Below are 14,311 nucleotides of genomic sequence, written 5' to 3'. Positions count from 1 at the left end.
GAATTGCAACAGCAAATTTGGTGCCATTATCAGTTAACACTAGTCTTTTATGTTGCTGCTTTTGGGTTCCAATAATAGAGAGTCCATGCATACCAGTTCCAGTGGTTACGTAGTGTAGATGTTGATCAATGGAGCAGCTCTTACTGGTGGAGTCTTGCGTCGCACGCACCAGCGACAGGTTTTAATGAAGGACATCAGAGGACATCTTCGGCCAGAAAAACCTTTGACGGATCTTCGCTCCACACCCATATGCTCCATGTCACAGTGGAGACTTTTGAGAACAGTAAAGCGCAGGTGCGGAGGCAAGAGAAGCTGGAGAATAGTTTTGTCCCCTTCCTGCCTTCTCTTGAACAAGACACCATCTTCCAATTCCAACCAATTCCACTCCCACAACATCAGAGGAAGCTCAGGTAGCTCTTCTTGAAATGCAGGAGAAACCTTTTCACCTGTCTGCAGTTGATGGACCACCTCACGAATTACGAGATCGGAACTCTGTTCGTCCCTCAAAATAACGTGTGTCAAAGAGGGAATCACAGATCGGCTGTGCAATTGTTCCTCAGCAAAACCAGGAGGCAGAACCTGAGCAAAGACAAACAGCGCCTCAGATGGAAGGAACCCAGACTGCTGTAATGCACGGGCGAGGCTGTTTTGACAGATGGCACCACAGTGTCTGATGACAATTCTGCAGCTTTGCTGACTTTGGACAGGTGTTCTGCCAAACGATGAACCAGATCCCACTCCGCCCTGGACTGGTGGTCATCAGGTACATCCACATTGGCTCGTCTGGACAGGCATCAGCGTCAATGTTGTGCCTGCCTACACGGTATTTCATCTTAAGGTGAAATTGGATAATGCAGCCAACTATCTGTGACTTTTTGGCATCCAGTTTTGCAGAGGTGAGTACATACGTGAGTGAATTGTTGTCGGTAACTACTGTGAAGTTAGATCCACACAGATAGTCATGAAGTTTCTCTGTGACACTCAATTTTAGCTCGAGAAACTCGAGTTTGTGAGCAGGGTATCGTGACTCACTCTGTGAAAGTCCTCGGCTTACATAAGAAATGACATGTAGTTGCCCATCTTGTTCCTAATAGAGAACCGCTCCAAAGCTGGTTGTACTGGCATCTGTGTGTAAGATGTATGGTGCCTTGGGGTTGCTGAACCCAAGCACAGGAGCAGAAATAAGCTTCTCAAGCACATCTTCAAAAGCATTTTGACATTCATTCGTCCATCTTTCACCAAAAGATTGTTTTAGGTACTTCACGGGTGCATAGCCACATGCGAGTGTGTTGAGTGGTTTCATGAGGATGGCATAGTCCCGGATAAACCTTCTGTAATATCCTGCTAAATCAAGGAATGAGCGAAGTTCCTTAAGGTTTCAAGGAACTGGCCAGGATTTGAAACATGATATCTTTTCAGGATCGGTTTCCACACCTCTTTCAGACACAACATGGCCGAGATACTTCAGGATACTTACATTTTTCGGGGTATAGTTTAAGAACAAAATCTTTCAGACGGTTCAGCACAATCAGCATTCTCCTGTCATGCACCTCCAGGGTAACCGAGAAGACAATGATATCATCCAGAAACACCAGAACTTCCTTGAGGTTCAAATCTCCCATACACTTCTCAATGAGCTTCTGGACTGTACTTTGTGCGTTGGTTATTCCTTGAGGCATCCATTCCCAGAAGCCCAGCAGCGTTAAAAAGCTGTTTTAGCTTTATCAGCTGTTAGTTTCAAGCATGCTAGAACATTTAATAAACAAAAAACAGGAGGAAGACAACAAGATTTTCTTTCTTGCAAGGAGAGCAGACAGGAACCTGACCTTCTCAGAGCTCCTTCCGGTCTGGTTACAGATCCTTTATGCTCCTTATTTATTCTTTTGGGATGGCCCTAGGTACAAAAGCCATTGCTGCCCTAAAGGATTTGGGGGAGAAGTCTTGGCAACAATGCAAACAATCAGTTTGTGATGGCGGTGTAGGTGCACTTCCATGGTGCACTTCCATGCTGTGATCTTCTTTGTCAGGAACACAAAGACCAACCGCCATGCTTTGTAGGGGGCGCAGGTGAGACTCCATGCAACCCCTCTGCTTTGCAGGGGATACAGGTGAGTCCATGCTGTTCTGCCCTTGGAGACGTTCTAATTTACAGTTCTAATATCTAATTCAGTAACTGCTTGGTCAGGCCCCGTGACAGCTCTCAGGCAGCTGGGGAAGCTCCAGAGAACATGCTCCCTTGATGTCGAAAACAATCAAACATCGCCTCAAAGGTGCATGAGCTGTTTGTCAGTGGTACCCGCCTCTGGCAGCGACAAATGGATCCAAGATGGTCATTGAAAGATCCTCATACCAGTTGGGGCAGCAACACACTTCAGGTGGACCTCACCATGGACAGGACAAACACTTTCACTCAATTACTTAGATCAGCGTCCAGTCACAAGGTTTTGATGGTTTGGCATTCCTGGAGGGGTACAAACTCATCTGGCATTTGACTAGTCATTTTTACTTATCTTCTCAATTTCATCACGCAGTCACTCAAACTTCTTTCATTTGCTCAAGACTAAATGGACTGCTAACTATGGGCAGGTAAAATTCTCTTAAACATTTTTCAAATTCTAAACAATCTGGGCACAAAGTATGCACACAATGTATAGTATTAACCCATGTAATTCCATGTGGGTAACCCTATGATACTACCACTACCGATTTATAAAACACAACAATCAAAACTAAACTGGTCTTGCATTAAACACAACAATCAAATCTAAACTGGTCTTGCATTGCCTTAAAATTCAACCAATTTATATGAACCACTTGAAATTAATATAAAGGTTGTGCATTGTATGTTGTTTTTGTTTTTAAATTACAAAATATGAGAAAGTCTACTGTAAATATCCCTCCTGTTGAGACTTGTCATAGAACAAGTCTCAATTTAATGCTAATTTGAACAATACTAATGGTAGGTAGATAATGAAACTTTAATAAAATTCAACATATCCAAAGCTCAAATTTCCACATTGATGACATAACCCTAAAAATCACATCACTCCTCACTTAGTTTCATGATTTAGTACAGATAAAATTACATCAAATGCGAATGAATCAAATGTGACAGCCGTTTGATGACAACACGTGACCAAGAAAGTAAATTTGTTTTACACAACAATATGAATTTGCCTATATTGGCCTAATGGTGTCCTAAAGCTGATATCTCGATGTTACAATCTTCTTCTGTTTGTATTGACATAAATCAAAACTCGGCTTCCACAAAGTGGGATCCCATGCAAGTGGTGTTGCTTGGGAAAAGGTTCACCCATTACAGGTCCATGATGCGGGTGACCAACTTTTAGAGATCAAGTAGTGGACCCACTATGTTGTCGAGTTCTCCCATCAAATCAAATTAAATCAAATTGTATTTGTATAGCCCTGAATCGCTGTGAAGGAAATCATATTAGGTTGTTATCATTATGTACTTATTTCTTGTCTAGAATAGAGTGCGTTGCTATCCATTTATGCAGTCATAGTTCATCTCGCCCCTGTCCTTAGATAAAACTGTTGACGCAGGTAAGTGTGAGCTGGGACCTTGGCCCAGCTGTTGGTGGCGCCCGACTGGCTCTTTTTGTTATGTCATGTAATGTGCAATACTTTGCTGAATGGATAAAACCTAGGCAGGGGCGCTTGAGCGGTGAATTAGTGCCGGCAACGCATAAGTTCGCTCGCCAAGCTTTTTCCCTTTGCCATGGTATAGAAAAGTCAATCTTGGCTGGTCTGAGTTACTCTTTTTGCTGCTTAGCAGATAGGCTTGTCCTAGTCTTCTTTTAGAGATTTCTCTGACAATCACCTAAGTCTCAAAAGGGCTTCACAGGTGAAAAGAAGTCATATCGAGACTTCTTTTGCAAAAAAGAAGTTGTATCCAACATTATCCCCTGCTCAAAGCATTTCAACTGAGGTGGCTGCGCAAACTTCCATAGGTAGGGCATCCCAGAGTACAGTGGAACCCCGTGTTACAACATTCCTGATCTATGTTATATTCATCTTGAGACGTGGAATACTGAGTTTTTTCCTCCCCTCTTTATGACATTTTCTCGGTTTTGGAACTGTCATGACCTCAGGGGCTTGGCTGTATTTGTGTTGTTTAGTCTCCATCTGCAGGCGCTTTTAGGTAATTACACTTATTTTCAGTTGCTGTCCCTGCAATGCGTCACTACAATTCTGCTATTGGTTGGCGTCTCCTCACAGAGATGGTGGTCTGCTATTGGTTGGCTTCACTCGTTTCAAAATGGCGGAATGGTAAAGCTTTGTTCGATTGTGAGTGGTTACCAAACTGTGTTTATAGTGCATTTTACTGCTTAATTCAAAGTTGAAAAGGACCCAAAATTGCTAGTGATGTCAAAGAGAGAAGAAGGAGATGATTTATATGGAAATGACGCTGGAGATAACCCTTACCAATTTTTAATACAACCAATTTTGATGTTTTTACCTGGGGTTGTAAACGTATTAGTTATTTAACATAGGTTTGGATTACCAGTCATACGACGAATTCGCTTTACGAGCTCAACCTCGTAACGGATCAATCTCGTAACACGGGGGCCCACTGTACTTCTTTATAGCCCGCTGGGTCATTAACAACACGGCATTTTGTGACCGAAGTTGTCGTGACGGAACATATGGTGACACTAAGTTGATGAGATAGGAAGGAGCTACGCCGTGTCAAATTTTATCAGCTTTTATCAGCTTTGCTCCTATATCAAATAAATATTTAGGGTTGTATTTATTAAGACCAATCATTTTGAAAAAAAAAAATGTTTTAGCTAAAGTCGGAGCCTCTTTATATTTCAGCAAGCTATTGCACCAGGCCTAACGGAAAACCTCGAGTTCGGTTGTTCGCCATTCACGCTCAAGTTTTCTACTGCGTGTTTCATCTGTAAATCACATAGTGTGCTGCTTCGGGCGAGTTTAAAATCTTAATGGTACAATGGAGTTTAGAGAATTTCAATGAATTGAAAAGAACCATATTAAAATCGTTTGTGAGCTTGTCAAGTGAACCAATAAAAGACAGAAAAGCTGTTGCCAAACACAGTAGTTCAGAAAGTGCAGCAATGGCTGATGAGTTAATATTACGACCCCTATAACCTTGGTTGTGGTCAATAAGACCACACTAGAGCTAGGACTTCGAATGTTTAAGATAATGATCAGGCGTAGCGGTAGTATACGGCAACATTGTGACATTTGAGGCAGTTAGACCACGGGTTAACACTAAATCTAAAATATTGCCTTTCAGGTGTGTCGCTACTTCTATTATTTGCGTAAAACCAAATGCTTCGATTTTTGCTTGAAATGCTACAGTAAGTGGCAATATTCATATGAATATTGACGTCACCCATAATTGATATATTATCTGCATGAGTTATTAAATTAGCCATAAATTCAGGGATTTCATCTAAGAACCCAGAATATGGACTGGGAGGACGGTAAATAACTGTCAGGTTCACCAAGCCAATTACTGTCAACCCGATCGATTGTCTAAAAGAAAGAGAGAAGGCAACGGTTATGCTCATGCATGAGGAGAACGAGACAGGACCACAAAGGCTGCAGTGCTGCCGCGCTCTGAGGAACTTCCTCGTTCTCCCTAGTTTTATTATTTAGAGGTCCCTAGGTTACATGTAGGTCCCGGCCCTAAAGGGTAGAGATGCATGGGGGAGCGATGTATGTGACCGGAACCCAAATTCTTGTAATACATCTTGTGACAGCTTAAGCGCGCGCGTGTAGGTGTGTGGCTCAATGCAGTATGCAGCAACACGTTCCAGTAAGAAGGGTGCTCGGGTCCACCGCATTTCTCCACCCGACTTCTTCTTTCTTGGGGAGCCTTCCAGGTGACCCTGGTCCAGGATGTTGTTCAATTGTTGCTTGACAGGCCCTGTCTGAGAAAAACTTCAACAACCACCAGCACACGGCCTCGAGCACTCTTGTCATGAGTGGAACATGTTGCTATCCTAATGATAAGGACAGGGTGTCAAATGTATAATCACATTGAATCAAAACATCAATAAATCACTTCATCAATCAACATAACATCTAATCAACATAACATTTAACACATGGGTGATTAGTACATGTGCTCTACTTCCCTGAGTATTACTGATTGCTACATTAAGGACCTAAATCGACATGGTCCTATTTGATTGACACATCTGATTAAAAACATTGATTAAGTATACAATATATATGTAAAGGATTCCTAAATTTCTCCAACAATAACTCCTAAATAGAATAGTAGTGAGGAGTCTTTGTTGTTCCTGCCTTAGTTTTATTACCAAACCATTTATTTTTTAGTCAATCCATCCCACTCTCCTGCAATTTTGGGTCCACCTTCCCGCACTTCAGTATTTCGACATGCCGTGACAGAAATCTGAGCGCTTGAAGATTCAGCATTAGGTAATGAAACAGTGTGTGGATTGCAGTAACCCAGAATAGGTATACTATGTGTATTCTTACAGTCCAGTCTAGTGCCCATTAACCCTAGCCTTAATGACTCCACACTAGTTCAAGCTGGCCAACTGCCCACCTGCGATCCGACATGCTCTAATGTGTGAAGTCATGGAAGGCTCAAACTGTAATCTATGTTTCCAGAAAGAGTGATGGAGCCTTTTCCCCTATAACAACTGTGCAGGAGCAGGTAGACTGAGATGGAGTGTGCCTAACTAGTGGGATAAACCAATTATTTGTCTGAATAGGCTCACCGCGGCTAGCAGGCTGCTTAGGGCTAAAGCTAGCCGGAATAATGGGTAGGCTACAGCCTGCACTAGCCGACGCTAGCGTCTTAGGGATAATGCTAACCGGACTAGGACTAACCCCCCGGAAGTTGACAGACACAAGCGCATGTCATTGTGTTTGTACTGTGGCCTTCCTGGACACTGAATAGCCACTTAACAAACCAAGCAGAACTTCAGCTCAGCTCACCAAGGACCTCCGGCGCCGACTTCCGACAAGACCATGAAAACTGAAAAAAAGGATGAGTACTCATTTGCAAAAGGGTACATCAGTGGTACTCAGGAGGGACCGGCTCAAAAGAGACTACAACTGATGCGGCAGGTGATTTATGGCAGTAGCCGAGTAGTGATTAAAGCACTTGTAGACTTTGGAGCAGATGAGCACTTTTTAGATGTTGCGGTGGTAAAATCTTTAGGGTGTCCACTCATGAAATTGGACCACCATGCTGGTAAATGACTTAGATGGGCGCCCCTTGGTGTCCCTTTTGGTTGTACTTGGTCGTAGTGTGTGGTTGTAGGTCGTATCTATTTTGTACTTTTCCTTTTCATGTTTTTTGTTCCACGCAGCCCATGTACTTTTTGTTTAATAAACATTTTGGGAAATTGAGCGTGCTTCCAGTCCAGTATGGGGTCCAATTACCCTATGGTTTTGTGTTCCAAAACCACTATTCTAACATCCTGCCAAGAAATTAATGCTAAAGCTGCCCAAGAACCAACACGTTTAATGGATGCAAAGTGATATCAAGCAAGGGGTCCTATATTAACATTTAACAACACCTGGTTATTCAACAGTTATTTCAATCAATAATATTTTATTCTATAGGCTCTTATAATGCTACAGATTCCACCTGTGTCTATGTTGAATTTTTTACAGCCTATACAATGTCTTGAAATGCTGCTAATTTATACCAGAGGATGGAACAGTGATGTATTTATTGTATGTATTTATTGTATAAAAATACTGTTATTTGAAATTGGATCAATGAAATTTGAATGAGAGTCTAACGGCTGTGGACTTGAAAATTATATTGACTGACATTTGCATTGATTATTCATGAAAATTTTAGTACATTTTACTTTGCATAATTTAGAACACTCTTGCTACAATGGCCAAAACATTGATAAAACTAGAAAAATGGGTAATATTGATGCCTTGGCCAGCCAGTAACTGAGTGTATTCACAAGGTTCATCTTCAAATTGTAAGTTGCTAGAGTAAAAAAAAATAATAACGCATATACAGTCTATAACGCAACCTTTGTACAGTAAAGAAACTCAAAAATAACAACATACAGCAGGGGTCTCCTTGTGATTATTCGACAACTGTTGTGTTGGAAATAAATAATTGTGTATAATTTAGATATTTTTAATGCATATTAATTATTGATAACCTCAATATTAATCAATAGCTCTACTATCAATCACTACCTCACAACTGTTGTTTTTCAGATAAATATTTGGTTTTAACTGTAGTATTTTATATGTTTATTAATCAAAAATGAATTTATGCTGTCATGGGGACTCTGCACCGGTCTGTCATGGTGAAGAAAGAGCTGAGCCGAAAGGCGAAGCTCTCTGTGTACCACTCGATCTATGTTCCTGCCCTCACCTATGGCCACGAGCTGTGGGTTGTGACCAAAAGAACAAGATCTCGGATACAATCGGCCGAAATGAGTTTCCTCCGCAGGGTGTCCGGGCTCTCCCTTATAAATAGGGTGAGAAGCTCGGTCATCCGGGAGGGGCTCAGTGTTGAGCCGCTGCTCCTCCGCTTTGAGAGGAGCCAGCTGAGGTGGTTCGGGCATCTGGTTAGGATGCCCCCCGGACGCCTCCCCGGTGAGGTGTTTCGGGCATGTCCCACTGGAAGGAGGGCCCGGGGATGACCCAGGACACTCTGGAGCGACTATGTCTCTCGGCTGGCCTGGGAGCGCCTGGGGATCCTTCTGGAAGAGTTGGATGTAGTGGCCGGGGAGAGGGAAGTTTGGGCTTCCTTGCTCAAGCTGCTGCCCCCGTGACCCGACCCCGGAACACAGCGGTAGAAGATGGATGAACTGATTAGTAGCTTCACTGTTGGTAAGGTTGGAGACTCAAAAAATCACACCGCAATTGCTGTTTTTTTTTTTAAATAAGACATTTTGTTTAATATTAGTTCAATTTCAACAAAATTCAGCAACAAAGTTGAGAGTAAATAAAATAACCCAGAGATGTAAGGCTGCGTTATCATATTTTACTGCTTTTGTAAATGTTCAATTTGCAGCTGTTCACTGAGATAAATATCTTAAAGTTTAATTTCTTTTTCATTTTGCTTTAATGAGTAATGGTTTAGAAGTCTAGTGTGCGTAAGTAGGCCAAATGCTTTCTTGTAGTACATCTTGGGTGGTTCATCAAACATCTAGATGAAAACATATTCTGATATGATTCTGATATGATTTTATAATTTTATAGACTGATGTGTTTTATATGAAATGTGCTGAATGTTTTTTTTTTTTTTACTCTCACACGTTTTGGATGCTCTTGTGAATTCTTAGTGCCCCAGGTGTGCCCCAGTAAGCCTACTGTATTAGGTCAAGGGACACCCCTGGTCTCTGTGTAATCTGATTGTTGAGTTACTCTTTTAGTTGTCACCATAGCAACTAGGACTCCACGTTTTGCCACTTTTACAGTTGGTATGCTATTGTCTATTTCAAGTTTCTATTACCCATCCATACAGACCTCATCATTAAAATAATTTGGAAATTAGGGTTGAGCGACAAATGACAGGAATGCTTAAAAAAAATAACAAATTAAAAATGTGCAATTTTCATCCGTTGTTATAATCATCGGGATAGACCTTAAGTCAGATGACCGTCAGCCTGCCACGCCCATTTTTGCTGACTTAAATATAATTCAACTGACTCGCATCCTTATCTGCTATGTTGCTGCATGTTTATAGTACAAACTGCAATCAGCCTGCAGTCAATGTGACAATAGTCACTTAACAGCACCACCAAGCAGTGAAGAAACTGAAGATGTTCAGTCCAGTTAACACTTGAAGTGTTCCTTCCTGTGTGGAGTTTGCATGTTCTCCCCATGCCTGCATGGGTTCTCTCCGGGCACTCCGGCTTCCTCCTACACTCCAAAAACATGTATTGAATTGGACATACTAAGTTGTCATTAGGTGTGATTGGCTGCGTGAATGGTTGCTCGTCTCTGTGTGCCCTGTAATTGGCTGGCAACCAGTTCAAGGTGTCCCCCGCTGTCATGTTCCAGCTCTTTTGTCTGTTTGATTTTAGGCAGAGCTCTCCTGCTGCAACGAGGGGGTGGGGCTGACGGCCGCGCACCTGTGGCTGATTCCCATCAAGGGCTTTTTAAGGCCAGCAACCACAGGAGAGCACTGCTGGGATGTATCTAACCCTAACTTCACCAGCAGCCCCGTGAAGTCCCAGCGTTCCTGTTCCTGTTCGTGTTCTCCAGCCTCGCACATATTTTGGTTTGTACTTTGTTCACCTAGATGTTTTTTCGCTCACACGTTTATTATGTTGTACTTTGTTGCAGTTGCTCTCCTGTGGTCCCGCTCCCTCGTTTGCCTCGTGCTCTCGTTTTGGACTTGATTCAGACCCGTTTGTTCTCGCTTTGTTTTGTACTTTGTGATTTAGGTTGTACTTTGTCGTTTGGCTTTTTTCCCCTCTTTGTTCCACTCTCGATGTGCGCTTTGTGTTCAATAAACTGACTCGAGCCCAAACACCTGTGTGTCTGGTTGGGGTACTCTGCCTGCATGTGGTTTATTCGTGACATCCTCCTACTGCATGATACCACCAGCACCAGCAAGCTTGCAATCCTTGTGAGGATAAGCGGCTGAATGTATGGATGTTTTCTCTTTCCAAGGGGGGGTTTGCAAAATATAATTGAAGCCCTGCTATAGAGGGCTGCATAAAAACTGATGTGACTTAAACAATGTCAGTCTTTTAGGGTTGAGTTGGTGATATCACAGCCTAAAAGAACAGTCAACCCTGGCATATTATGGGTTTGGCACTGGATTTGCATATTTGCAGGCTAATTTTTTTTTCTTTGTATATATAGTATTTGTTTTGTAGTAATTTTTAACATGAGTTTAGCACGCACCTCCCACCTGTTTGCTGTTGTTCATTAAAGAAAAAATGTATCAGTATTTTTTGAACGGCGTTTCAGATGTGTGTGTGTGTGTGTGTGTGTGCGCGCGCGCGCGTGTGTGTGTGTTTTATTTTGTTTTTTGTTTTTTTGTTTCGATCAAGGGGTCACTCAGTGAGTAGTCAGTGTCATCCATGGTCGTGGAGCTTTGCGAGTTTTATTTTGGTCCACCGCAACTTCCGGTCCCTCTCCCCACGCCCTAAGTGTTGGATGAGTCTAAGTATGGGTTGAACTGTCAGTACTGTATTACTACCACTCGTGTTGTTGCTGAAAATGAAACAAGCGCTCATGGATGCCCCCGCTTGTTTCTTGGTGTCCGTGTTGCTGCTGGTGGCAGCGGGGCAACCTTGCCTCGCGGGTCATCCCTTACTGATTTTCTTGATCGATGGATTTCGTTTCGACTACATGGACGACCTGAACTCGTTAACTGGCTTCAATGAGCTTGTGTCCAGAGGGGTGAAAGTGGACTACATGACGCCCGATTTTCCCACTTTATCCTACCCGAACTACTACTCTTTAATGACAGGTAATTCGTCACACTCTCCACATGAATGTGTGTAAAATTAGACGTGTCCTATAAGTGAGATATCCTATTGACCCTATTTATTATTTACTTAGTTATACGAATCGTCCCGTTGAACAGTTTTTTTTTTCAACAAAAGCAACGCAGTCCCATCATGTTAAGTAACTTAAATGATCAAAGATGATTATAACATGAACTCAAAACTCAGATTTGAATGAATTAATTATAAATTCTCAACACAGCTTTCAAAATACCACACCAACACTACACAATATATTTAGAAGCGGGGTGAAGGGAGCCAGGAGCACCCTCCTTGGTGCCATCTTCTGGCTGATTTTTCTGACCTCACCAGGGTTCTTCATTAATGCAGCACGCCACTGAAAATTATGCACTCTGCCTTGTAATAACCGTGCAAATCTCAGTGACATCTGATGTCCTGAAAACAAAATTTAAGCTGATTAAGTATGGAAACAATTACATACCTTGTGCAATGCCATCTTTGCCATTTTTGAGTAATGTAATAAATTCCACATATTACCGTAGTTCCCCAAATGCAAGACAAACTTTTTTTGAAGGCAAAAAAAAAATACATTTTTTTTTTTTTTAGACCCTGCCCCCTCCTTCGGACATCATCGGTCCGACATTTTTTTTTCAAGCCAAAAATTGTAGTCACTCCATCAGCCAATCACCGGTCTGCCACTCACTCTCGTCATCGCCCCCACCCCCTTCTTCAAAAAATAAAATAAAATAAATAAACCTTTGCCTTCCTCCTAAAACTAAAAATTAAACCTCTGACTACAATATTAAACATTGAGCAGAAAGCTAAATTTTGCCGTCTTCACCTCATCCAAACTAAATTTTTCTTTAATAAAAATGCCCATCATCCAAAAGGACCAATCAGTGGTATTTGACGATGAACAAAAAATATATTCATTTTAAAAACCCTCTATAAAGTTCAACAACCTGCAAATAAATGTGTTCTATCATATCAAGTTATGTTGGAGCTAAGTTATGTTGGATCTCAGCTGACTTTGGATAGTTGGCATGGGACACCCTAAACTGGTTGCCAGCTAATTGCAGGGCACACAGGGACAAACAACCATTCACACACCCAATCACACTTAAGGACAATTTAGACTTTCCAATTCACCATCCATGCATGATTTTGGAGTGTATGAGGAAGCTGGAAAGAACCACTCGGGCATGGGGGGAACATGTAAGCACCACTCAGAAAAGTCGGGGCGAGGCGGATTTGAATTTAGGTCCCTGAACTGTGACTGGACATGCTAACACTGCACCACTGTGCCGCCTATACCTAATCCTTAACAGCAAAAACCTCTTGACACTGAATGTGAATGAAACTGAATGTGCTTTGGTGTATCTTCTTGAAAACTAAACTTGATAACTAGCCTTATTAAAAGCAGCTTAATCTTAGACATCATTTGGAACTAACCCTGGTTATAAAACTGACACTTAGAAAGAAGAAGGCATCCATGGGCCTAAATAGTCACCTGAGCATGGCGGCCATTTTGGGATTCAAAACCCTACAATACTTGGCCAGGGTCTGGTTCGAAACATTCCTGTGTTACAAAAATTTAACAACTGGAAAGAACTATAAATAAATGATCAAAAATGCCTCAAGTGAGATCCTCCGAAGAATTATGAAGTTTCCTTTGATTGTTCTCTCACAAACGTTGCGTAAAAAAACAATCTGGATATTTGTTGTATGTTTTGGAAACCAATAATTTTCTAACTTATAAAAACGTATTTTAGAACAATCATAATATCATGGAAACATAAATATTTTCTCTTTCTTTTTTTTTCATGTTTTTTAATTCTAGAAAATTTATCACATTTATTTCCATACTTACCATACTTGCGTAGGAAACATAGAAGACTGCCGTATTTTCCGGACTATAACCTGCACCGATATATAAGCCACAGCAGCAAAATATGAGCAAAAAAAAGATTTTTGTCAAGGATAATAACATGAGATATTTCCGCAAAAAGGTGGTTCATTGAAGTTTATATATTTTTGTTGTTATTTAATTATTTTTTTTTTTTTTTATAATTGTCTGCCAACAGCAACCTCCTGTTTTTAACAGACTGAACATGCCTCCATGTTGAGTCCCAACATATTTTATTTTAGCTTCCTTTGTTTGATAGATTATTTTAGTGAACATAAAAACACATTGCACGTAATTTATATATACAATCATAGATACATAAATAAAATCATATATACTATGTACTGTATATAAAATTTACACGTCACAAATTTACCCCAAATTTATACCTTTTCTTATTCAATTTAGACATTCTTGTTAATAATATATTTTTTAAACTCTTAGCTCAGCCATTGATTAAAATCTTTTCAGTTCTATTTCATAGTTGTTCCAGAAATTGAAACCTCAAACAGATACACACATTTGCTTGCTGGTGATTAGCAAAAAAAAAAATGAATAAAAACAACAGATAAGCCTCACTGGACTATAAGCAGCAGGGCTCAAATCATGAAGAAAAAGTCTCTATAATCCCAAAATATGTTAATATTTCGAGGCTAAGTTGCCCATATTTTAAAAGAAAGGTTGATTGTTTGTCTACACATAGTCTAAAATAGAATATTGAAGTTCAGTTCCTTTGTAATTCTTCAGGCAAGCCAGTTTTTTCCATGCGGGCACAGTCATCATGTTTAACGGCTTTTGGCGTAAACCATTTAAAGAGACTCATCATTGTTATATGTGGTGACATATAATGATTGACATACTATGATTTACCATAAAAGTTTTAGACATTTCACACTTACTGCACTCTATCCTCCTTGAGCTAAATTTATCTTATCTTGATTGATCTTTATTGTCAAGAATGATTGAAAAT

At 40.9% G+C, this 14,311-nt stretch overlaps 1 protein-coding gene across 1 annotated transcript in view; it reads left to right on the top strand.

Moving 5' to 3' along the window:
* Nucleotides 1-11,115: 11,115 nt before the first annotated feature.
* The window catches only part of enpp6 (ectonucleotide pyrophosphatase/phosphodiesterase 6), a 28,796-nt gene continuing 25,600 nt past the window's right edge, over nucleotides 11,116-14,311 (top strand). The window contains exon 1 of the mRNA XM_088431700.1: nucleotides 11,116-11,437. Coding sequence (XP_088287826.1) covers nucleotides 11,185-11,437 — 253 coding nt within the window. The 5' untranslated portion in view covers nucleotides 11,116-11,184. The remainder of the gene's footprint in view (nucleotides 11,438-14,311) is intronic.

The sequence above is a fragment of the Hippichthys cyanospilos genome, chromosome 13 (genome assembly GCF_059441005.1).
Source record: "Hippichthys cyanospilos isolate Australia breed blue-spotted pipefish chromosome 13, RoL_Hcya_1.0, whole genome shotgun sequence".
In the NCBI taxonomy this organism is placed as follows: domain Eukaryota; kingdom Metazoa; phylum Chordata; class Actinopteri; order Syngnathiformes; family Syngnathidae; genus Hippichthys; species Hippichthys cyanospilos.
This window is presented reverse-complemented; position numbering and strand designations above follow the sequence as displayed.